General features: G+C 43.9%; 2 protein-coding genes across 3 annotated transcripts in view; both read right to left on the bottom strand.

The window, feature by feature from the left end:
- The window catches only part of LOC117186181 (ran-binding protein 16), a 423,463-nt gene that overhangs the window by 212,864 nt on the left and 187,015 nt on the right, over positions 1-23,584 (bottom strand). The window lies entirely within an intron of this gene.
- On the bottom strand, positions 19,018-19,484 carry LOC117186182 (40S ribosomal protein S19a-like). Its single transcript, XM_033386443.1, has one exon. The coding sequence runs from the start codon at positions 19,467-19,469 to the stop codon at positions 19,047-19,049; it is 423 nt and encodes a 140-aa protein (XP_033242334.1). The 5' UTR covers positions 19,470-19,484; the 3' UTR covers positions 19,018-19,046.

Raw genomic sequence — 23,584 nt, 5'->3', positions numbered from 1 at the left:
CAACCCAGCTGAATATTTTTAACTCTCAGCAACCCATTGAGGAGCCACAAAGCATTATTGAAGCGATGATATTTACTCTGCAGCAAGTTATGATGGACTTTACGTCATTCATGAGAATAACTAAAAATCTCATGCAAAATCAAAATACACAGATTCAGATGGTTGCAGTAAAAATAATTAACGGCTTCCCTAAGAATATCTCTGAGAAATGCCAATGGCGTGTAACTTGATGCAACACACACTTTAGTTCAATTTGATACCTGCCGTAACTGTGCACACTATTGGAAGTGAAACTATACACTCCACGTGAGGGTAGCTGTTAACAGATAAAACGTAGGGGAACGTTATGAGTTACTGCTACATTTATTATCGGTAAATACCCGATACATAGTATGGCTACATTGAGCGACAAAGATTGCGTGCCGGAGAGACAGAAAACGTGTCTGAACGTGTCGTCGGGCCCTGCGTAGCCACTGCAAATTGATTTGTTCCTTTTGGCTATACAAATTATACGATCTGATTCAAATTCTGCAATCTGTTAGATGTAGCCATTATCTATGCGTTTTTAGTTTTGTCGTATCTTTAATATTGTGCCACAGATTTTCGTCATTTGTTGGGGCGGAAGGAGCGAGGCGAAGTTTTTAAATACACTTGTAACAGTGACATGTCACAGAAGTCTGGATACAAAATGTCGTTGCCCTAGCTCTTATAGTCTTTGGGCACTAGGCGCTCATAAGGACGGACAGACGGAGAGACGGATATGGCTCAATCGACTCGACTATTGATGCTCATCAAGAATACACATATATACTTTATCGGGTCGGAAACGCTTCCTTCTGGACGTTACACACATCCATTTTCACCACAAATCTAAAATAGCCCTATACTCATTTTGAGTATCGGGTATAAAAACATGTTACCACTATCCTTGGTATCGATGGCGCCTTCACTGATTCGACTATTTTTTTTTACACAGATTTTTTTCGATAGTGGTAAAAAATCCACTATTGCAAGATTATATGTATATTATATATGTATGTATGTACATATATTATATGTATGTAGATAAAGATCCTCCTCAACACACGTGAAGCGCCTGTGCCTTGGCAGCTGAGAAAGATTTCAATTTTGGAGGAACTTGTACAAGTACAATTCGATGACGCTACTGTTCAGCCGTCTTTTGGTTTCTGTGATATAACTTTTTATTCCGATAGTGTGTGGTTTCCTGCATAACACATCCTGCATATTAAGAAACATAACATTTTTAAATTAGAAGAATCTCTGATCTCCGACATATAAAAGCCGGATAATTTTGTAATTCTCATTTTTGCAGGAAAAAATAAAAAATAATTGTTATTGTTTTTTATTTAAGTTTCTCCTAAACATAATAATACATATTTAATTTTATTTTGATTATTATTATTATTATTTATTTGTATTATTATTTACGGTTAAGGTTAAGTACGGTTCTTAGATGTTGAGTTAGCTTAGTTTTGAATTTTTAACTATTCGGTAGTTGGTTCCAAAGGCGAATAGGGTAAATGAAAAAGCGTCTTTCGGAGCTAGCTATTCTGTGTTTAAGACAATATTATTTCGAACAATCTTATTTGTTTACCGTTATTTCAGATAAATAGAGTAATAGAGAGTATGGGGATGTATTAGATGTTTTTTTATTTTTTATTCATAGTAAAAATAGGATATATATATATAATTAAATATGCGACACTTCAGTTTACGTTTTAAAAAAGGTTTTATTCTTCACTTAAACTTTAGACTTTAAACTTTACATTGATTAGTTATTTCCCCGACGATGACTGAGGTCTGAAGTCTTGAACGGAATTAACTTTGGTTGAATTCTCCGACGGTGTCGCGATTGACGTTTGTCTTGAACAGAACTGAGTTGGCTTCTTAGATGCAGACTATTTATATTATGATGCTCGGTTTGGGATTCGGATTTGGATTCGGAGGCGTTGGCTTCGACTTCGGCTTCGGAGATGGAGTACGTGACTCGATCGATATGTGGGAAAGGCGGCTTTTGATGAAAGGCTTCCGCTGCGTATGATCGGTGTTGCATTACTTGGGGGTGGCTGAGAATAGGGCCTCTGATTGGTCAGCTAGGATGGTGTGATTCTTGAGAATCGATTCGTAATTGATCTCTGAAGAGTGGCGTGATTCTGGTGCGGCTGGATTCTAGTGCGGCTGGATTCTAGTGCGGCTGGATTCTAGGGCGGCATCTATTGTTTTATGTTCAACTTCCAGTTTAGGGTGTTTGTTTACTTTGCCTGCAATCGGCTGCGCGTGGTCCATTTCGAGCGTGAGATTGTTTATGAGGGTTCGAAGCTGAGGGTGTCGTATTGTTTATAGTATTGTGGGTGCAGGGTAATAGACATAGACAAGGGTATGCGGAGCATGGACTATAGATATGTCACTCCCCCATTGTTAGATTTAAGCCTGTCCTCAGGCGATTATCCTTGGATATAGTTCGGGTGCGTCTAAAACTGTGCCTGCTGGGGATTCCTCGTCTTCGTCTGAAGGTGTTTCTATGTGCGGGTCGGTTTTAGGCTTATTGCTTTTACTTAGGTTAAACAATTTGTAGCTTAATCCTATTATGATTATGACAAATAGTAGTATTAAGCTTACATGTAATACATTATTTAATCGCGTATTTTCTATTACGATTTCTTTGGTTTGCAAATAAGACAATGGTTTAATTTTTGTTACGTTATTGTTGATGTAGATGCTTTGTGCAAATTCTGGTATGGAGTTGGATATTAAGAATTCGTTTAACTGTACACTGCAATTATGTATTTTTATTAATGCGTTACCTTCTACTTTTATTTCTTGGTTTAGGCAATCTTGGTTTAATATGGTTTTTGGTAATTTCCAATTTAACAATATGTTGGGTTCTATGAAACTTATTTAGAAGTTTTGGTGTGCTTTGGTGTATGGACATTTTGTTTCTACTTGTTTGACTATTCCTGAAATACATTCGTCATTTATTTTTCGTTTTGATTCTTTTTCATATACCTCGTTTTCTAGAACGTAATAATTGTTTTGCGTTAGGTCAGTGAGGATGTTATTATCTTCATCTGGATATGGGACAATTTTAAGTATAGGAATATTTCTGATCTCTCGTGGGATGTTGGAAATTATTAGTATTTCGTTAGTGTCTGTTTTCAACCAGGTAGATGTTTTGATATTTAATAATTTCTCTGAATCGATGTGTTTCAGGTAATCCTGCCTCAATAATTTTGGATTAAAGATCCCTAATCTTGTTAGCTGCATGCCTAATTCAATATCCTCTATGTACTCTGTAAAATGTTGGAGGTTAAATATTAATATCTCTAGTTGCTTATTTCTATCATTATCCTTGTTTAATTTATTGACAACTTCTATGCCAGAATTTACTGCTTGAATTACTAAGTTTAATTCGTTAGCTTGAACACTGTGGCTAGCCAGATTGTTTATTTTCCCTTCTAATTCGACTTTATCATCTTGATCTAATGTTCCAAATAGATATTTATATACTGTGCCTACTGCATTTATAAGGCCTCTTTTGTTTCTTTTGGCTATTTTGATGCCGTTGAATTCACGTTGCAATTTCTCGACTAAATATTGAACTTGGATTTCGTTATTAAATTGGGTTGCCTGTTCTAGTAAACTCTGATATGTTTCATCTGTTCTTGTTATATTAATTGTTAGATAATGGTATTCATAATTAATGGGTATGTTAATGGTATTTGTTTTGAATATGAGATATCCATTCCTTGAGTTGAAGGGATCTATCTCTATATTCTGTCCGGAAGACTGTAGGACGGTGAACATTAGTAAGATTATAATCTTAATCATGTTGTAGCTCCGGATTCCCAGTACTCTCTTCGGGTACTCTGCAATTATCGTATTTACTTTTATTAGATTTTTTCTTTCTTTTGAATTTCGTTTTATAGTGGGTGATTTTCCTCCCTCTATTTTTCTCTTCAAAGTGCTTTTCGTCTACCTGCCTAATTTCCCCTGTTCTTTTGAACGGGTTGGTTGTTTTTGTTTTAACTAGGGGTGCATTCTTGTAGCGTGTGTCTACTTCAAAGTCGATTCTATCGTTATTCAAATGATTGATCTTCCTAACTTTATTCAGTTGAGTGTTATAATCTGGTAGTCCGGCGTACAGGAAGATATCAGCTGGGGATCTTTTTGTAGTATTATGAACCGTTTTATGGTTATAAGTGTATAGAATTAACTCGAATTTTGTGAGCTTGTTTTCTATGTTATCCTCACTTGAAATGATTCTTAATTTTTCATTGATCGTTTTATGTAGTCGTTCTACATCAGAAACTCCGTTTTTACTGGTGGTGATTTCGATTTTCACATTTTCCGCATTCAACCATGCTTGCAATGCTGCGCACATAAAGGCTGAATCTTTGTCGGCTTTAATTCCCTGTGGCTTGCCCATTTCGTTACAGACTTTTATGATGGCTCTCTTGGTTTCTAACCAGTCACGACTCTTAACTTCTACAAGGGTAGCGAATTTAGAATATACATCAATGCATGATAGGAATTGTTGATTGCCTACCAAATAGAAATCCATGACATACTTTTCTCTGATATTTTGTATTTCAGGGGTGATTTCGAAGGTTAGATTGGTGTTACGATGCTCAGTTTTAGCAACGTTGCACGTAGGACACTCATTGATAATATTTTGGATTAACTTTTGATAATCGGGGTAGTAGAATTTTCCTTTAAACCAATTAGTGGTCTTTTCGATACCTGGGTGAAGTAGCTCTTTATGATTCTTCAATATTTGTTCTTTGAATTCGGAGTAGTTGGGAATATTTATGAGTTTGGTACTGGATTTAATCAGTTTAGTGAAGTGATTTGGACTGATTATCTCCAGGAATGCCCTTTGGAACAGTGGGAAGTCTACTTCGTTATGGAAATATAGTGCACTCTTTTTGGTACACACATATTCCTTTATTATATCTTTTGCTAATGATTCTGTCATTTCGGTATATGTGATTTTTATCAGTATCTTGTGGAAATGGTGGGATGTTTCTACCTTATCCTCATTACCTTTAATCAGTTATATTTGCCTATTATAGTAATTGATTGGTCTCTCTGTAAGTGGAATATAATTTGTATTATCTTCTTGCGCGCTATGGACCGTTGCACAATCACTATTAATGGTTTCCCCGAGTAGGCTTTCGTTAATCTTTACTCTTGATAGCGCATCGGCTACATGGTTCTCCTTTCCGGGTAAATATTTTATTTTGAAGTCAAATTCATTTAATTTGATCTTCCATCGTTGTAGCTTCATATTTGGTTCCTTGAGGTTATTCAACCAAATCAAGGGTTTGTGATCACTTAATATCTCAAACGTTCTACCAAACAGGTATGATCTGAAATACTTAGTTGCCCAAACTATAGCTAGTAATTCCTTTTCTATTGCTGAATAATTGATTTCGTGTTCGTTTAAGGTTCTACTTGCATAGCAGATTGGTTTGTGGTCTTGCGACAACACTGCTCCTAATGCAATGTTACTTGCATCGGTTGTTACCGTGAACATTTTGTTGAAATCTGGGAATGCGAGGATGGGGTCTGAGGTGATAAGTACTTTCAATTTTTCGAAGGCCTCGACGTATTTTTCCTCTGTTGGGTCTATGACTGCTCGTTTCTTTAATTTGAGTGTCATAGGTTTTGCTATATTAGCGAAGTTGGGAATGAATTTCCTATAGAATCCACATAAACCTATGAATGATTTTATTTTTGTGGTTGTATTGGGTATTGGGAAGTTTATTATGGCAGATATTTTCTTTGGATTAGGAACTATGCCGTTAGTTGTTACTACATGGCCTAGGAATTCCGTTTCTTTCTTCAGGAATTCACACTTATCCATTTGTAGCTTTAAGTTGGCGTCTCTCAACTTTCCAAATACTCTCCTTAGTGACAACAGGTGTTCTTCCAATGAAGTGGAAAATATAATGATGTCGTCTAAGTATACGAGGCAATCTTTGAAGATTAACTCTTCTAGCAGATTGTTCATACATCTTTGGAAGGTAGCGGGGGCAGTGGTTAGCCCAAAGGGCATACGAGTGAACTCGTAATGACCATGCTTCGTGGAGAAAGCTGTTTTTGGGATTGAGCTAGGTTCCATAGGAATTTGATGGAATCCCTTAGCTAAATCGATTATTGTGAAATATTGGCACCTACCTAGTTTATCTAGTATTTCGTCCATTCTGGGTGTAGGAAATTTATCCTTTATTGTCACCTCGTTTAGACTTCTATAATCTACTACCATACGATATTTCTGCTTTCCTGAAGCATCTATTTTCTTTGGTATCATAGCGATGGGTGCACAATAGGGAGAGTTCGACTTACGAATGATTCCCTGTCTAATCATATCTTTGATTTGTTGTGTCACTTCTTGATCGTGTATTTGAGCATATTTATATGGTCGACGATATACAGGATCTTCGTGATGGGTTTTAATTTCGTGCTTTATAGTACTAGTGAAGGTCAAAATGTCACCTTCTTTATACTGCACGTCCTTAAATTCATAGAGAACTTTCTTTAGTTTCTCCTTTTCTTCGTCATTTAAATGTTCCAACCTTAGCTGGTTGCATCCCCTTAATTCATTCTCTAATGCGGAAGCGAAGTATTGCTCTCCTTCAGGAGATGGGTCAAGGCACTTAGGTGTAGATATATCTTCCTTTGAAGATGGCTTAACACCTTTGTGTGCGGTCTTGCCGACGGCAATTGCTTCTTCACTTTGGATGATTGGGTATGACCTTTCTCCTAACGTTACCGTTTCATTTCGGTAATCGATGACGGCTTTGCTGGCCATCAAATATTCTCTGCCTAAGAGTATGTCATAATTTTCAGAAAAATTATGAATATAAAATTTTTGTTTTGTCGGACAGTTTTTGGTTGCATTACGTGTAATGCTCTGAGTCAGACGGACGGGTCCATTGATGGTATGGACGGTGAGGTTGTCGCTATCGACTTTGGAATCTGTATAGTTTTCTTTTATTATATTTATTGACGATCCCGAGTCCGCGATACCTCTTAATTTTTTATTATTTACGATTATTTCTATATATGGTCTTCCTCGATTTCTTCCGAGGCACTCTGCTGAAAATTTACATCCATTTTCATTTGTCCGCTTTGGCTTTCCCTAGATCGTTTGACTGGCTGATTTGGTGCACTGCTACCTGCCTGTGTCTGATTGATTTGATAGTTTGTGGGATTCTGTACTCTGCCCTGGTTTAAGGAACTTCTAAATTCGTTAAATAATCCTTTATTATTTACGGCATTATTTCCTGAATTATTTCGATTCGATCCATGATTATTTCTGGAAGTACTTGGGTTTTGATTGTTATAATCGTTACTACTATTGTTGTGAAATCCTCGATACGAGATTTCAATGTTGAGCAGAAATGCTCTGGGGAATCTTTGCGTTTAATAATGTACTACACGATATAGACAATTCGATATTTATTCATTTGGACTTCAATCAACTTAAACTTTAATCTTAATCGCGTATAGAGTATGTATGTATGTAATGGGTAATACGGGTTTAAGCGCGGCCGGCTGCAACTGCTAATTGTCGTTGTGATTTCGTCGAAACGCAAACGAAGACTCTTCTTGGTGATCGGAAACGAGGTTACGCCGCCCTAGCATGAAACGACGCCGTTCTCCGAGTGGGCAATCGCAGTTAGAGCTCTCTCACTCTCTTTGTAGTTTAACCCTTAGAAAACCGTCCATGCCGCCCCCAATACTGGGACCAGTATTAGAAACCAAAGGATGTCACATGTGAATGCTCTGTGAATAAATAAAGTGTTCGTTATGGTACATGTATGGTCGAATAGCTAGCAACGGTGGTAGGATTATTCTGAGGTCTGTGGCAACGGTAGCCGACATAGTTTAGAGACCGATCGTTTGTATACGCCTGATGCTGTTTTAACAGTTGCGACTCTGACTAAACTGTCAGCTCCAGGGTGAACTTCTATTATCCTTCCCAGTTTCCACTCGTTGGGTGGCAGTCGGTCATCCTTGACAATTACTAGATCGCTGACTTGTAGATTGTCGGTTTCATGTCGCCACTTTGGACGGGCTTGAAGATGTGATAGCCAATCCGAACTCCAACGTTTCCAAAATTGCCGGATCATTTTCTGTCCTTCCAGAAATTGGACTGTGAGTGGAACATCCCTTGTCGTTACATCCGGCGGTGCTAATAATGAATCTCCAATAAGAAAATGTGCCGGGGTGAGGACAGCTAGGTCCTCCGGCTCCGCGCTTAGTGGACATAATGGCCTGGAATTTAAACAGGCTTCAATTTGTGTTAGCACGGTAGCAAGTTGTTCGTAGGTCATTTTATATCCTGAAAAGGCACGATAGAGATGTGTTTTGACAGACTTTACATTTGCCTCCCAAAGGCCTCCGAAATTAGGACTATGCGGTGGATTAAAATGCCATTGGACGTTTCGGGCCGCTAAAGCAGGTATTACAGTTGTGGGTAGCTCTCGTTTCAAATGTAGTTGCCAGGTTTGAAGAGCCCGGTCGGCACCAATGAAGTTCGTGCCGCAGTCGCTATACATGTGTTGACAGTAGCCCCGACGCGCGATGAAACGTTGTAGGGCCATGAGAAAGTGTTCGGTGGTTAAGCCCGTGACCGCTTCAAGATGAATTGCCTTTGTAGCCAAACAGATGAAAACTGCGATATACGCCTTGTAGTTTGTGTGTCCACGGAATCTGGATGCTTGAATTTCGAACGCGCCTGTATAGTCCACTCCGGTGGCGATGAATGCACGAGTTGGCGGATTGACTCTATGTAGGGGAAGATCGGCCATCAATTGTGCTGCTGGTTTCGGTCGGTGACGAAAACATCGGACGCATTGTCGAAGAATGCGTTTGACAGTTTGTTTTCCGTTGACTATCCAGAATTTGTGTCGAATAGTGGCCAGCGTTAATTCGGTGCCGCCGTGGAGTGCGAGACGGTGGGCATTACGCACGACGAGATCGGTAAAATGATGATGATTGGGAATGATCATTGGTTGTCGCTGGCTTATCGGAAGGTGCATTGCATTTCGCAGTCGACCTCTGACTCGTAGAATTTGTTGGTCATCTAGAAATGGGGATAATTGACACAGCTTGTGTGTGCCCGATAGTGCCTTGTTTCCCTTCAACCTCAATATCTCTGTCGCGTAGACCTCCTGTTGAATGCTGCGAACGAGATGAATTAAAGCGTTGTCGAGCTCCTGCACACTCAGTGGTCCAGACAGTTTGTCCCCTTTGGCTTGAATGTTATGTATAAACCGTAGAACATATGCCATGACTGATATTAACCTGTCGTATGAGGACGAGTTTTGGATGAAGGCTTCTGGAGCCTCCGAGACTTGCACAGCATTTTGGAACAAAACTGATGGTTTCTCCTCGATTATAGTCCTGTCGATGTCCTGACTGGGAACTCCGTTTGCCGGCCATAGGCTTTCCGGCTGCTGTAGCCACGATGGTCCAGACCACCATAATGGATGTACTGCTAACTCTTGTGGTGTTAAGCCACGAGTTGCGCAGTCTGCTGGGTTTACCGCAGTAGGTACATGTCTCCACTGAGTTGATGTACTATGCTCCAAAATCTGTCCAACGCGATTTGACACAAAGGTTTGCCATCGGTGGGGATCTCCATTTATCCAAAACAAAACGATAGTAGCATCTGACCAATAGAAGGTTGCCATAGGTGGTCCTGCAGTGCGAAGTTGGTCCCGGATCCATTTTGCCAGTTTAACTGCCAGCAGCGCACCCGAAAGTTCGACTCGTGGAATTGTGATCGGTTTCGTGGGTGTGACTCGACTGCGTGCAGCTAGCAAATGAGTTTGAATCATTCCGTTTGGTAGCTCTGCACGAATATATGCACATGCTGCATACGCCAGTGATGATCCATCGCAGAAAACATGTAGCTGTAATGACGCAAGCTCGTGGATGTTGAAGCGCAGCCATCGTGGTACTTGAATTTGCTCGACATATGGCAAGTTCTGTATGAATCCCTGCCATCTATCAAGCAGTTCGGTTGGCAGCGGTTCATCCCAGTCCAGTTGTGCTAGGCTGCCATCGTTGCGTTTGATGCGGGCCATCCATGAGTCCTTGAGTATCGCCTTCGCGGTCATGACACAGGGCGTGATGAAACCTAATGGGTCGTACAGTCGGGCGACTGTGGAAAGTAAAGAACGTTTAGTATGTGCGTGACTGATTTCAAAATTTATCTTGAACCCAAAATAGTCTTGATGTGGATGCCAATAGAGGCCTAAGGTTTTAACGGGATCTTGGTACTCAAACTCTAATAATGTCTTATGAGATAAATGGTCTGGAGGTATTTCTTGTAGCAGAGAAGCGTCATTCGCAGACCACTTTCGAAGCTCCATTCCTGCTGATCGTAAGGCTCCGATCAATTGATTTTGAATTTCTAATGCTCCTTCGCGAGTGGAAGCTCCGCTTTGTACGTCGTCCACGTATATTTCGTGTCGAAGGACCCTTTCCGCGAGTGGGTATCGGTCTCGTTCATCCTGCGCCAGTTGATGTATGACGCGAATGGCTGTGTAAGGAGCTGAAGCGGTTCCAAACGTAACTGTGTTGAGATAATACTCAGCTACTTGGTTGTGTTCGTCATGCCAAAAGATGCGTTGATATTGCGAATCCTCTGCATTCATGTCAATGCATCTATACATCTTCTGAATGTCGGCAGCAAAAACAAAACGATGGAAACGCCAATTCAGGACCACGCCGGCTAGATCGTTTTGGAGCGCTGGTCCGGTGCATAGGACGTCATTGAGCGATTTTCCGTTTGACGTTTTACAGGAGGCGTCATATACTACTCTAACCTTAGTAGTGACACTTTCCTCTTTAAATACTGCGTGATGAGGCAAGGTGCAACATGTGGACTCGATTCCATTCTCCTTGCTAATGATACAATGCTGCTGCTCCTTGGTTGTTACTTTGGTCACCTGGCCTAGTTGAAAGTACTCCTTCATGACTTCCGAATATTTGGCTTGCAGCTCCGGCTGCCTTTGGAATCTTCGTTGAAGCATTTGGAATCGATTAATCGCGATTTGACGTGATTTGCCTAGCACCAGCGAAGGGTCAAACAAACGCTTAAGTGGTAACCGTACCAAATACTTGCCGTTTCGTTGACGGATGTGAGTTCGTTTAAAATGCTCCTCGCACCATCGCTCTTCTGGTGTGAGCTGTTTTGCAGAACCGAGATGCTCCATTTCGAAGAATTTCTGGACGAGATTCTCTAGCCTGTTGTGGTGACATCTAATGGTGACAGCGTGTGAGCGTGTGGAAGTGGCTCGACCAAAGACTATCCAGCCCAGCTGGGTGTGCTGTGCAATTGGTTGGTTCTCCTTTCCTCTGCGGATATCTGAAAGCAGGATCTGTGGGATTACGTCCGCTCCCAGCAGAAGATCAATCCGTTGTGATTTGTAGAACCTGGGATCGGCGAGTTCTATTCCGTTCAAATGAGGACATTGCTGCAATTTGATGGAGTTTGAAGGTAATTGCGATGTAAGCGTTTTCAGTATAAACGCAGTATCAATGGTAGTACAAAACTGCGAAGTACAAGAACTTAATGCCAATTCTGTAGTGTAGGTACACCTGTTCTTGGAGGTGGTCCCAACTCCAGCAATTTCTGCCGAAATTGGATGCCGCTTGAGGTTGAGAGCCTGCACTGTGTGCTCTGTAATGAGGGTTCCTTCCGAGCCTGAATCCACTAACGCACGTACCACAGCTGATTGGCCAGTGTGGGGGTTGTGGATTGTGACCAGGGCAGTGGCCAGAAGGACAGTGCTGGGTTCGTGATGCGTTGCCGTAGCGGAGACTAGTTGCGCAGAGTGTGTTCTCACAGACGAGTCGGTCGCTGCAGACTGTGGATGACCACCGGAACTAGTGTTGGGAACAACTGGGAGAGGCTGTGCAGTGCTCTGAGTAAGAAGTGGGGTCCTAGCGTAGAGTTGCGTAGGTGTAGCCAAGATCCCGTTAAAACCTTAGGCCTCTATTGGCATCCACATCAAAATTTATCTTGAACCCAAAATAGTCTTGATGTGGATGCCAATAGAGGCCTAAGGTTTTAACGGGATCTTGGTACTCAAACTCTAATAATGTCTTATGAGATAAATGGTCTGGAGGTATTTCTTGTAGCAGAGAAGCGTCATTCGCAGACCACTTTCGAAGCTCCATTCCTGCTGATCGTAAGGCTCCGATCAATTGATTTTGAATTTCTAATGCTCCTTCGCGAGTGGAAGCTCCGCTTTGTACGTCGTCCACGTATATTTCGTGTCGAAGGACCCTTTCCGCGAGTGGGTATCGGTCTCGTTCATCCTGCGCCAGTTGATGTATGACGCGAATGGCTGTGTAAGGAGCTGAAGCGGTTCCAAACGTAACTGTGTTGAGATAATACTCAGCTACTTGGTTGTGTTCGTCATGCCAAAAGATGCGTTGATATTGCGAATCCTCTGCATTCATGTCAATGCATCTATACATCTTCTGAATGTCGGCAGCAAAAACAAAACGATGGAAACGCCAATTCAGGACCACGCCGGCTAGATCGTTTTGGAGCGCTGGTCCGGTGCATAGGACGTCATTGAGCGATTTTCCGTTTGACGTTTTACAGGAGGCGTCATATACTACTCTAACCTTAGTAGTGACACTTTCCTCTTTAAATACTGCGTGATGAGGCAAGGTGCAACATGTGGACTCGATTCCATTCTCCTTGCTAATGATGCAATGCTGCTGCTCCTTGGTTGTTACTTTGGTCACCTGGCCTAGTTGAAAGTACTCCTTCATGACTTCCGAATATTTGGCTTGCAGCTCCGGCTGCCTTTGGAATCTTCGTTGAAGCATTTGGAATCGATTAATCGCGATTTGACGTGATTTGCCTAGCACCTGCGAAGGGTCAAACAAACGCTTAAGTGGTAACCGTACCAAATACTTGCCGTTTCGTTGACGGATGTGAGTTCGTTTAAAATGCTCCTCGCACCATCGCTCTTCTGGTGTGAGCTGTTTTGCAGAACCGAGATGCTCCATTTCGAAGAATTTCTGGACGAGATTCTCTAGCCTGTTGTGGTGACATCTAATGGTGACAGCGTGTGAGCGTGTGGAAGTGGCTCGACCAAAGACTATCCAGCCCAGCTGGGTGTGCTGTGCAATTGGTTGGTTCTCCTTTCCTCTGCGGATATCTGAAAGCAGGATCTGTGGGATTACGTCCGCTCCCAGCAGAAGATCAATCCGTTGTGATTTGTAGAACCTGGGATCGGCGAGTTCTATTCCGTTCAAATGAGGACATTGCTGCAATTTGATGGAGTTTGAAGGTAATTGCGATGTAAGCGTTTTCAGTATAAACGCAGTATCAATGGTAGTACAAAACTGCGAAGTACAAGAACTTAATGCCAATTCTGTAGTGTAGGTACACCTGTTCTTGGAGGTGGTCCCAACTCCAGCAATTTCTGCCGAAATTGGATGCCGCTTGAGGTTGAGAGCCTGCACTGTGTGCTCTGTAATGAGGGTTCCTTCCGAGCCTGAATCCACTAACGCACGTACCACAGCTGATTGGCCAGTGTGGGGGTTGTGGATTGTGACCAGGGCAGTGGCCAGAAGGACAGTGCTGGGTTCGTGATGCGTTGCCGTAGCGGAGACTAGTTGCGCAGAGTGTGTTCTCACAGACGAGTCGGTCGCTGCAGACTGTGGATGACCACCGGAACTAGTGTTGGGAACAACTGGGAGAGGCTGTGCAGTGCTCTGAGTAAGAAGTGGGGTCCTAGCGTAGAGTTGCGTAGGTGTAGCCCTGCCAGATGAGTCGCTCGTTGTATACTGCCAGGAGTTACCGGAACGAGCGCTATGGGAGGCTGCGTGAGGCTGTGTTGCCACCTGAGCAGGAGTTGGGGAGTGCAGCAGTGTATGGTGTCTTTGACCACACTGCGTGCAGTTCCTTTTACTGGTACATTTTGAAAGTGCATGGGAACGGCTCAGACAGTTGAGGCATGCCTTTGCATGATCGACGATGGCTTTCCTTGCAAAGCAGTCCTTGGACAAAAGGTCCGGGCAATGCCGAAGATTGTGACTGTCGCTACAGTGAGGGCAGCGAGTGTGTTCGGCAACCGCAGTCTTGGCGTGGAAACTGTTGCCCTTGTATGTTACGTTGCCAACTGACTTCTTCGGGTGCCTTTGATTGACAGGCTGCGGCACAGGTGTCCGCGTCGTGGAGTGGCCTCGGTTTTCGAACACATCGATGCTGACGAGACGGTCGTTGAGAAATGATTGTAGCTGAGAAAAGGTGGCAAGTTCGGCAGAGCTACCGAGATGGAGCTCCCAAGCTTGCAGTGTCGTGCTTGGCAGTCTGGAAGTGAGATGATGAGCCATCCAATGCTGAACATCTAGATTCTTGAAAGCATTGAGACAAACCGTCGCAACATTAAGCATATGTTTTATATCAGCAGACTGCTCCTTTGTCAACTGTGGCAAGTCATACAAACCGTTCATATGGTACATAAACTGCAGCCGTTTGTTGTCGTATCGCTTGAGGACGAGACTCCAAGCTGTTGCATAGTTATTTCCCGCAAGCGCCATCTGCTGAATATCCTCGTCGCGATCCGAGGGAAGAGCTTGCTTCAGGAAATGAAACCTTTGGACGTCGGACAGTTTCTGGTTGTTATGGATGAGTTGAACAAATGCATCGTGAAATGCCGGCCAATCCACAAACTTGCCTGTAAATGTCGGTACAGGTAGCTTGGGCAATTGCACTGATGATATGGATGGATTTGCTGGCTCCGGATTCTGCTGTACCGGTGCTGCTCTTGGACATACATTTTCGTAGGCCTCTGATATGATGCTGAATGCCGTTGTATAGTCTTCATCAAAGCGAAAGGCCACTTCGCTGGACACATAACTATGCGTACTTGGACATCGAAGTATTAGCAAACGTTGATGATTTTGCTCAAATTCTCCTAAGAACCGTTGCAAAGTTTGTAAGCGCGTTTGAAAATAAGCTTTTGTTTTCCGATCTGCGCCATCCTTTCTGAAATTACGCACCGTTTGATTAACCCTCGCAATGAGATTTGTCTGAATAACACTGAGATTGTCGATCTCCACCTGAGGATCGGCTTCGAGGTCGTGGGACTCGGCTGTTGACATGTTGCTGTTATATGTGTATGTACCTTTCTCACCCTTAGTTGCACTCTCTTTGACCTTGTACAAAATACCCACAACGAAACACTTACTCTGGTACTCGGGAGTGCTTCTCTTTGCTTAAAGCGTAGCTTAAGAGAACTTGTCGTTGTTGTTGGTGTTGTCCGAGCGGAGAGCAGAAACTGTGCTACTGTGAGCGTTGAGTTGAGGCCTTGTGTCTAGAGATGATGTGCAGCAACAGAACGCTCGTTGGTCTCTTGGTCTCTGCTTTGCACGAGAGAGAGGCTGCTGTCTAACCGTCGGCTTGTGTTGTTGTTGTGTGCTACTGTCCAGGCACAGAGCTATCGTCTGGTCTTCTTTGTCCCTGCTTCGTGCGAGAGATAGCGGCTGTTGGATAAACCGTTGGTTTGCGTTGTGTTTGCCGTTTACAGTTGCAGCCGGTAAAATATGATTTTATTTGTACATTTAACTGAACGCGGAACGAGGTAGAATCATATGCGTATAGTACGAATTAAACGCGGTTCCCCTCATGGGCCACCAAAAATGTTGTGAAATCCTCGATACGAGATTTCAATGTTGAGCAGAAATGCTCTGGGGAATCTTTGCGTTTAATAATGTACTACACGATATAGACAATTCGATATTTATTCATTTGGACTTCAATCAACTTAAACTTTAATCTTAATCGCGTATAGAGTATGTATGTATGTAATGGGTAATACGGGTTTAAGCGCGGCCGGCTGCAACTGCTAATTGTCGTTGTGATTTCGTCGAAACGCAAACGAAGACTCTTCTTGGTGATCGGAAACGAGGTTACGCCGCCCTAGCATGAAACGACGCCGTTCTCCGAGTGGGCAATCGCAGTTAGAGCTCTCTCACTCTCTTTGTAGTTTAACCCTTAGAAAACCGTCCAACTATAGCGAGGGTAATAAGTTCCAACATTCCTATGATTGTTATTTCCGTTTCTTGAATGTTCGTGATTCTTGTTATCAGTTACGAAATTTTCGTAGATTCCTAACTCTTGAGCTGATTTTTCTAGATTAGCCATAGTAGAAATGTCTTTCTTTGCTAAAATGATGAACAGTTTATTGGGTAGAGCATCTTCTATGGTATGTCTGGTGGCATTTGCCAGAGAGTTTTTAAAGATTATCTTATTTTCTGGGCTAGACTCCAGATTTAGTTTACTTACTATAACATTTGACTTAATTTCTAGTTCCTCTACGAACTTACGAATATTCCCATTGAATTTGGTGTCGTGTAATTGTTGTAGCACTGACCCTCAGTGGCTCCGTACATGATGCTTTGTTGCGGGATATCTTCTGTTGAGTACAATTCGGAGATGTACTCGATCCTACTTATGAACGAGCTTAGGCGTTCTTGGCATCCGTCGTATGGTGGAATTTGCCTGATTGACTTCAAGGCTTGGTTCAGGTGTATTTCTGTTAGCGGCATGTTGATTTCTTTTTTATTTATTTATTTTTTTCTAATATTAATTGAGTTTCAATCGTGTGTAGATTCTTTGGCGGATCTCTTTAGTATTAGCGTTACTTTTTCTCTGATCACTGTAGGTTATTACGCACTGTAACTGTCACTACGCCAATTGATCGTCTTAAAAAAAGGGATTCACTTTTAACTGAGATCCTACCGGCTGCGCCAATTAAATATGCGACACTTCAGTTTACGTTTTAAAAAAGGTTTTATTCTTCACTTAAACTTTAGCGTACATTGATTAGTTATTTCCCCGACGATGACTGAGGTCTGAAGTCTTGAACGGAATTAACTTTGGTTGAATTCTCCGACGGTGTCGCGATTGACGTTTGTCTTGAACAGAACTGAGTTGGCTTCTTAGATGCAGACTATTTATATTATGATGCTCGGTTTGGGATTCGGATTTGGATTCGGAGGCGTTGGCTTCGACTTCGGCTTCGGAGATGGAGTACGTGACTCGATCGATATGTGGGAAAGGCGGCTTTTGATGAAAGGCTTCCGCTGCGTATGATCGGTGTTGCATTACTTGGGGGTGGCTGAGAATAGGGCCTCTGATTGGTCAGCTAGGATGGTGTGATTCTTGAGAATCGATTCGTAATTGATCTCTGAAGAGTGGCGTGATTCTGGTGCGGCTGGATTCTAGTGCGGCTGGATTCTAGGGCGGCATCTATTGTTTTATGTTCAACTTCCAGTTTAGGGTGTTTGTTTACATTGCCTGCAATCGGCTGCGCGTGGTCCATTTCGAGCGTGAGATTGTTTATGAGGGTTCGAAGCTGAGGGTGTCGTATTGTTTATAGTATTGTGGGTGCAGGGTAATAGACATAGACAAGGGTATGCGGAGCATGGACTATAGATATGTCACTATATATATATATGTAAAATATATGTAGGAATATAAAAGTTAGAATAAAAATATATAACATATACATATATGGACCAGACTTGTGGGACTGCCGTGAAGCATTGCTTCACAAGGCTAGCCTGTTATGGCCGCTCATTTCGTGTGCGTTCCAGTCGCCTTAATTCCGAAGCGATCTCTGTTGTAAGACTGCATATCGCCGTCCACTTTGTTTGGTTTTCCAGCATCCTTGGTACCAAACCTTCCACCGTTATAGGCGCCCTAGGGGTGCCTGCTCGCCTGCGGGCCTCTGAGAATCTGGCGCATGTGGTCAGGACATGCTCAGCGTTTTCTGCTGTTCCGCAGCAGCTGCACAGCCCATCTTCCTCGTGGCCAAAGCGGTGAAGGTACTCCTTAAAGCACCCGTTACTGCTGAGAACTTGTGTGAGTTCGAACGTTAGTTTTCCATGCCGCCGATTAATTCATGCTGCAATGTTGGGGATTAGTCGGTGGGTCCAACGGCCAGTTACAGCATTATCCCATCTGAGTTGCCAGCTCTCGAGACATTTAGCCCTCGCCCTGGTCTTAGCCGTTCTAGCGTCTGCCTGTGTGTTGGCGGCCTTTCTTCCCTTGTGGATTTCGCTGGCTTCCTTCGCTGCAAGCTCGACAGGTGGTATGCCGCTTATGACCATTATGGCCTCTGTGGAGACTGTACGGAACGCCGAGCTGACCCGCAGGGCACCAAGTCTGAAGTCCGACTCAATGCCCTTAGTGTAACTCTTGGTCCTCGTAGCATGAGCCCATATTGGCGCTGCGTATAGTATCGATGACTTGGCTACGTTAAACAGAAATCTCCTGCTCGTCGACTTTGGGCCTCTATGAAACCGCCATGACTACGCCGTGTGCCTTCTGGTGTGTCTGCTGCAGGTGCTCTCTAAACGACAGTGGGGTGTCGAAAATAACTCCCAGGTACCTTATCGTTCGTTTTGAAGTAATTGCGGCTCCTCCTACGGGTATCCTCGCCGTCTCCACCTGTTTCCTACTACTGATGAGGACAGCTTCCGTCTTGTGCGCTCGGCAAGTTTGAGCCCTGCCAGGTTAAGCCAGTCGCTTATGATTTCGATTGCCTCGTTCATGCAGCTCTCCGTCTCCGCAAGGGTTTCCTTCGTGACCGTCACCGCGACTTCGTCAGCGAATCCCACGATTTCGACTCCTTGATGGAAGTTGAGGCGAAGGATTCCATCGTACATGGTATTCCACAATAGCGGTCCCAGTACAGATCCTTGTGGGACTCCTCCCGTGATGGAGTATGTGTCGTACATCAGCCATCTGTTGTCCAGGTAGTCACTGACCATCGTCTGCAGGTATCCGGGGATTTCGAGTATGAGCAGGATAATGCTCAACGGTGCCGAGTTAAAGGCATTTTTCACGTCCAGTGTTCGCTTGTTATGGTTCATTTTAATTTTCCCATTTCTGAGAACACGCTTCAATCAAGAAACGCTTAAATAATAAGCTTAAAAATGTTATAGACTTCGATTGGATGTGCGATCCACGTTTACTTGGAAATGACAAGGGGACCCGTCTGCTTGGCGGCATCGCGCTGCTTGACCACAATCTGGCCACCCTCTGGGTGCTTCTCGACAAGGCGGGCGTGCTCGAGGGCCTGGAGAGCCTTACGGGCGGCACCGTCAGCGGCACGGCAGAAATGCGAAGGGTGGACACCGTTGCGCTTGCGACCACCATAGATCTTGGTGATGGAGCCAACACCAGCGGGACTCCGGTGATACAGATGGCGCAGGATCGAGGCGCAACGCACATAGAACCAGTCGGGATCGTAGGGGGCCAGCTCCTTGAACTTGGCCGTCTTGATGATGTCCATCTGGTCGGGCACCTTCAATTTGCCAGTCTTCTTGAGGAAGACGGCAACCGCCTTGGTAACGGCATGCTGGTCAATATTTTTTACTGTGACACCTGGCATCTTTCTTGTTAAAGTCAACCGGAAAAAAAAAAAAATTCTGTCACCAGACACTATTTTTTGGCCCCGCCGAGCCATCGTGTGCCTTCCAAGGCCTTTCTGGCAGTTCCGCATCCAGGGTGGAGCGGGCCTCCCTAAAGCCGTACTGGCTGTCGGAAAGTCCACCCGCGGCCTCAATTGCCTCCGTTTACCTTAAGCTGATTATGCTTTCCAGCATAGCATAGCTTTCCAGCTGGGAATAGGTGCCCGACAATCGCCTCCATTTTTTCCGCTCCTGCTAGTGCCGCGTGCTTTAATACGCCGGTCTTCTTCATGACCACCTTGTACGCCTTACCCCAGAGATCGTTTTCGGCTTCGTAGTCGGCTTCTTTCTTCGGGTATAGGTTTCCTTGCTACAGAGGATAGCGTTGTGGTCGCTCACGGTGTACTGCTCGCTGATCTGCCATGACGTGTTCGCTGCTGGTCGAGTACTTATGTAGGTGAGGTCTATAATAGATGTGGTACCTGCTCTGCTGAAAGTTGGGTTGGAACTATGTTAGGACTATGTCTAGGGAGGCAAAAGCCTCCACCAAGGCACGGCCCCTGGCATTCGTTGTTGTTAACTACCATTCCGTTGCCCAGGCGTTGAAGTCCCCAGCTACTAGCGACGGCGAGTGTGCTCTGATGTCATCTGCCAATTTCTCGATTGTGCCGCTGAACTCTTCGAGCTGGGTGGTAGGTTACTGCTGTATACCCATAGGTCTTTCAGCCTCCCTCGTACGTATCCTTTGGATATTTTTACTCCGTCTAGGTGCCGTGCCGGTTTGCCGCACATCCAGATTGCCGCTTTCCCCGATTGATCCGTGACCCACGTGTTGGATCTCACGGTCTTGTAGGGCTCGCTCAGCAATGCCAGGTCCGTACTGATTGGGTAAGAAGGTCTTGGGACACCCTACAATGGTTAAGATTCAGTTGGATGATCCTTAACGTTTGAGTAGTCTAACTGCCTCGCGGTACGCCGGGCACTTAAAATTTCCCGAGGCATGGTCCGTGGGGCTACCCGTTTTTTGCGCAAAGAGTATGCAGTGTGGGTCCTTGCTGCAATTTCTGGCCTCATGGTCTCTGCCTCCACATCTAAAGCACGCTCCTCTGAGGTCCTTTCCTCCGGTGCAGTTTGCCGAGATGTGCCCGAACTCCAAACATTTGGCGACACTATTTTCTTTATATGGCAGTTTACCCAGCCGACACTTATCTTCCCCATTGCAGCGATAGGCTGGCTATCTACATCCCGCTTCTGGTGGCTCGTAGGGATTTTACTGCGTCCTCGGGGATTTCGGTTACCCCTGTGGCACGCTTCAATGCTTCCAATATCTCTTCCTTTGTTGTGACCTCATTCAGGTCCATTAATTCAAGCCTCGTTTGTTCGGTCAGCGCCCGTACCACTGACTTGGCCTGTAGTGCGTTTCCGACCGCCGTTTTGACCTCCTCCGCGCTGTGACGCGGTTTTTTTTTGAGGCGCAACAGCAGATCTCCCTTAGCAGTCTTCCTAATGCTTTCCACGTCACCGCTCACATGGCTCAGTGTTGCATCTCCTTTCACCGATTTTAGTAGTTCCGCGTAAGTGGTGTTTCCTACGCTCACTATCACTACGGCATCTGATCGCGTTTTCTTCGTGGCCTGTTTTTCCTTGTTCTTGCCGAACTGCTGCCAGTTGCGGACCGTTGGGTCTCAGTTTCGCGGTCCGTTCTCTCCCATGGCCTGAACTTCTTAGGCGGTGTCTGTCTCTGGCCTGCCGTTGGTTCCCTTGCACGTTTTTATACCCGATACTCAAAATGAGTATTGGGGTATATTAGATTTGTGGTAAAAGTGGATGTGTGTAACGTCCAGAAGGAATCGTTTCCGACCCCATAAAGTATATATATTCTTGATCAGCATCAATAGCCGAGACGATTGAGCCCTGTCTGTCTGTCCGTCTGTCCGTCCGTCCGTCCGTCCGTCCGTCCGTCCGTCCGTCCGTCCGTCCCCTTCAGCGCCTAGTGCTCAAAGACTATAAGAGCTAGAGCAACGATGTTTTGGATCCAGACGTCTGTGATATGTCACTGCTACAAAAATATTTCAAAACTTCGCCCCGCCCACTTCCGCCCCCACAAAGGACGAAAATCTGTGGCATCCACATTTTTAAAGATACGATAAAACCAAAAACGCAGAATCGGTGAGGATGACCATATCTTCTACAGTGCAAAATCTGAACCAGATCGTATAATGATTATAGTTAGAATCAAGAAAACAATTTCATTCTTTCTCGCTCTGTCTCTCTCTAACACACAGGTTTCATGGTCGGTTTTGTCAATTGCAAAATATGAGTTCAAGGATCTCAGAACCTATAAGAGCCAGACCCCAAATTTGGTATCCACACTCCTGTGATATCAAACCTTGACCGTTTCGTGTCCAAATTTCGCCACACCCCCTTCCGCCCCCGCAAAGGACGAAAATCTGGGGCATCCACAAATCTCAGAGACTATTAAGGCTTGAGTAACCAAATTTGGTATCCGCACTTCTGTTAGATCTCACTATAAAACGTATTTCTCAGAATTTCGCCCCACCCCCTTCCGCCCCCACAAAGAACGAAAATCTGTTGCATCCACAATATTGCACATTCGAGAAAACTAAAAACGCAGAATCATAGATAATGATCATATCTATCAGATTGCTGAATCTGGATCAGATCAGATCATTTTTATAGCCAAAAGGAACAAATCAATTTGCACTGGCTACGCAGCCCCCGACGTCACGCTCAGACTGATTTTCTGTCTCTCTCGCACGCACTCTTTGTCGTGTGGTTCAATATTAGCGGCGTCTGCCGCAGGAGAGCCAAAATGACTTAGTATCGGGAATAACTGTAGAGTTGCGGTGTCCGCAGCAACTCACAACGTTCCACCTCGTTTTTTTTTTTTTTGTGGACGTTGACATGCAATGACTGCATCTTCCAAGAGGCGATGCAATTAGTGCACCGACAAGTGGCCCGTGTGACACCAGCAGAAGGCTGTTACGCGAACATGCAGGAAAGATAGCTGTTAAAACTAATATTCGAGGAAGATTAGCACGAAAGTTTCTAAGAACTAGACATGCATTCAAAATAAACATAAAAATACAACTACAATTACTAATTACTAATTACTAGAAAGGTGTGTAAGGGTTAGTAATTTAATACGAGGAAGAGAATTAGTGGTGGATATGATATGGTAGAGGGAATTATAATTCGAGCATAAGACCCTAAACGGTTCATGCAAGGAATAATTCGATCTACAAAGTGGAAGGAACAACGGTATAAAATTTCTAGTAAGTCTAATAGGAATCGTGAAGTTTATGCGGCTCAACAGATCACGGCTGTCTATGTCACCCCTGATCAAGTTGTGCATAAAAATCACACCAAGCATTTTTCTACGGTTAACTAAGGATGGAAGGTTTACTAATAGCAGTCTACTAGAGTAAAATGGGACCACCTTCATCCCAGTTAAGGCCCCGCAGAGCAAAGAGTAAAAAGTTTTTCTGTACTGATTCTATACGGTCCTGGTGTACTTTGTACTGAGGGCACCATACACAGGAGCCGTATTCTAAGATCGGACGAACAAGCGAGGTATAGAGAGTCTTTGTTATATAGAGGTCGTCAAATTCCTTTGACCACCTCTTTATAAACCCAAGCACGCCCATGGCCTTATTTACCATGGTAGAAATGTGTTCGGAATCTTTAACTTGGGGTCTAACACAACACCCAGATCATCCACCAGGGTAATTCTCTCAAGAGAACCACCAAATTGGGTATAGTGAGCCAACAAAGGGCTAGAACGATGAAATGTCATAACTTTTCATTTCGAGGCATTAAGGTGTAACAAGTTTGCACAACACCATGACTGAAAGTTATTGAGATCGGATTGCAAGCGAGAATGAAATGAAATGTCCTTATACTGGAAGCAGATTTTAACATCATCCGCATACATAAGTACTAGAGAGTATGTTAATATCGAGGGCAAGTCATTAATAAAGAGTGCGAAGAGTAAGGGGCCTAGATGGCTGCCCTGTGATACTCCCGAAGAAACCTCTACTGGTAAAGAGAGGGAGTTTTTGAAAAGGACTCTTTG

Source organism: Drosophila miranda, chromosome XR, assembly GCF_003369915.1.
Source record: "Drosophila miranda strain MSH22 chromosome XR, D.miranda_PacBio2.1, whole genome shotgun sequence".
Lineage (NCBI taxonomy): Eukaryota > Metazoa > Arthropoda > Insecta > Diptera > Drosophilidae > Drosophila > Drosophila miranda.
This window is presented reverse-complemented; position numbering and strand designations above follow the sequence as displayed.

Excerpts from the sequence above, each read along its gene's own strand:
- LOC117186182 (XM_033386443.1), bottom strand. The coding sequence starts at position 19,469 with ATGCCAGGTGTCACAGTAAAAAATATTGACCAGCATGCCGTTACCAAG.